General features: G+C 35.9%; 1 protein-coding gene across 1 annotated transcript; it reads right to left on the bottom strand.

Moving 5' to 3' along the window:
• Window positions 1-37: 37 nt before the first annotated feature.
• Window positions 38-1,022, bottom strand: LOC111717751 (cell wall protein AWA1-like). The gene is made up of 2 exons (XM_023493221.1): window positions 906-1,022; window positions 38-771 (listed from the first exon to the last, which is right to left on the bottom strand). Exons 1-2 carry the CDS (start codon window positions 1,005-1,007, stop codon window positions 73-75), a joined length of 801 nt encoding a protein of 266 aa, XP_023348989.1. The 5' UTR covers window positions 1,008-1,022; the 3' UTR covers window positions 38-72.
• Window positions 1,023-1,336: the final 314 nt, after the last annotated feature.

The following is a 1,336-nucleotide window of genomic DNA, read 5'->3' as shown; positions in this document are numbered from 1 at the left end:
AAACATATTAATATTGGAAGGGGGGGGGGATTGGAATAATAAATAGTATTCCAAATCTTAGAAAAGTTTATCTTACCCAGCATTTGCATCCACCAAAATATCCCCAGCTGTTGTTGCAGATCTGGATGCTGTTGCTACAGCTGTTGTTGATGTCTTAGCTGTCGAGAAAGATCTAGACGCTGTTGCAGACTTGGCAACAGTCGCTGTTGTTGTTACTGCTCTTGATATTGTTGAAGTTTTCGAGGATAATGAGGAGCTGTTAGTTTTGCTGCTCGAACTGGTTTCTGTTGTCTGATTAGAAGCAGATGAGCTGCTGACGCTGTTGTTTATTTTGTTGGCAGTTTCTGTACTCTGAGAAGAAGCTGCTGAGCTGTTTATTTTGCTGCTGGAACCGGTTTCCGTCACGTGGCTTGAAGAAGTTTTGTTGGAAACTGCTTCTGTTTTTGAAGACTGTGATACTGTTGATGTTTTTTTCTTTAAATCAACTGATGATGATGCTGTTGATGTCTTTTTAATTTCTGATCTACAATTTGATGTTTTTTCTGCTGAAATTCCAGCTGATGATGATGATGAGTTTGAATCAGAGGTTTGCTTTGCTGTAGCAGTAGCAGTATCCACGCTGCTCTCTTCCTTCATGGGAGCGACCATCTTGCCTGCAGCTGAGTTGGATCGACGAATAGTGGAACCGGTTCTTTTCAGCTGACTAGCGCATTTTTGTTCTTCAACTTTCGTGGATTTCTTTGAAAGGGTGTTTTTCTTTTCTTTCGTCTCCTACAAATGCAAAACAAACATATATTTGAAAAATGAATTCTAAGATAACTAGATGGCATTAAATGGACAAAACTGCAGGAAGAATCTAAGAAAATAAAAAATAAAAATAATTGAAATTTTAATATGCATCTTTCCTGTTTTAAGCTCCTATCTTCTTTTTTGCTCACAGTTTCACCTAAAGTAGGAATACTTAATAGAAACGTTGCTGATAAGTTTTCTTTAAATTTTAAATACATTCTTCAATACTATGCTATTATTACTTGTTTTATAATTGTTTATGCTAGTCTCCAATATGTTATTGTAAAAGTACTATTGTATTCTTTTTTGTATTATTTATTCATAATGTACTTCTGTATTTTGTATTCATTCCGCCTTGTAAATGTGTGCTTTAAAAAAGTAATTTTGTATTCTGTGATTGTATTTTAAATTCCTCTGGATGCACTTGAGTGGTTTGAGGTCTGGGGTGTTGGCTCTCAATTGGGTTTCAACAGAGTTCTCAAAATCCACCTTTTTATCTTAGCATTCATTAGACATATACTTCGCTGCAGTAAACACCCATTGTCCA

This window comes from Eurytemora carolleeae, unplaced genomic scaffold, assembly GCF_000591075.1.
Source record: "Eurytemora carolleeae unplaced genomic scaffold, Eaff_2.0 scaffold3552, whole genome shotgun sequence".
In the NCBI taxonomy this organism is placed as follows: Eukaryota; Metazoa; Arthropoda; class Copepoda; order Calanoida; family Temoridae; genus Eurytemora; species Eurytemora carolleeae.
This window is presented reverse-complemented; position numbering and strand designations above follow the sequence as displayed.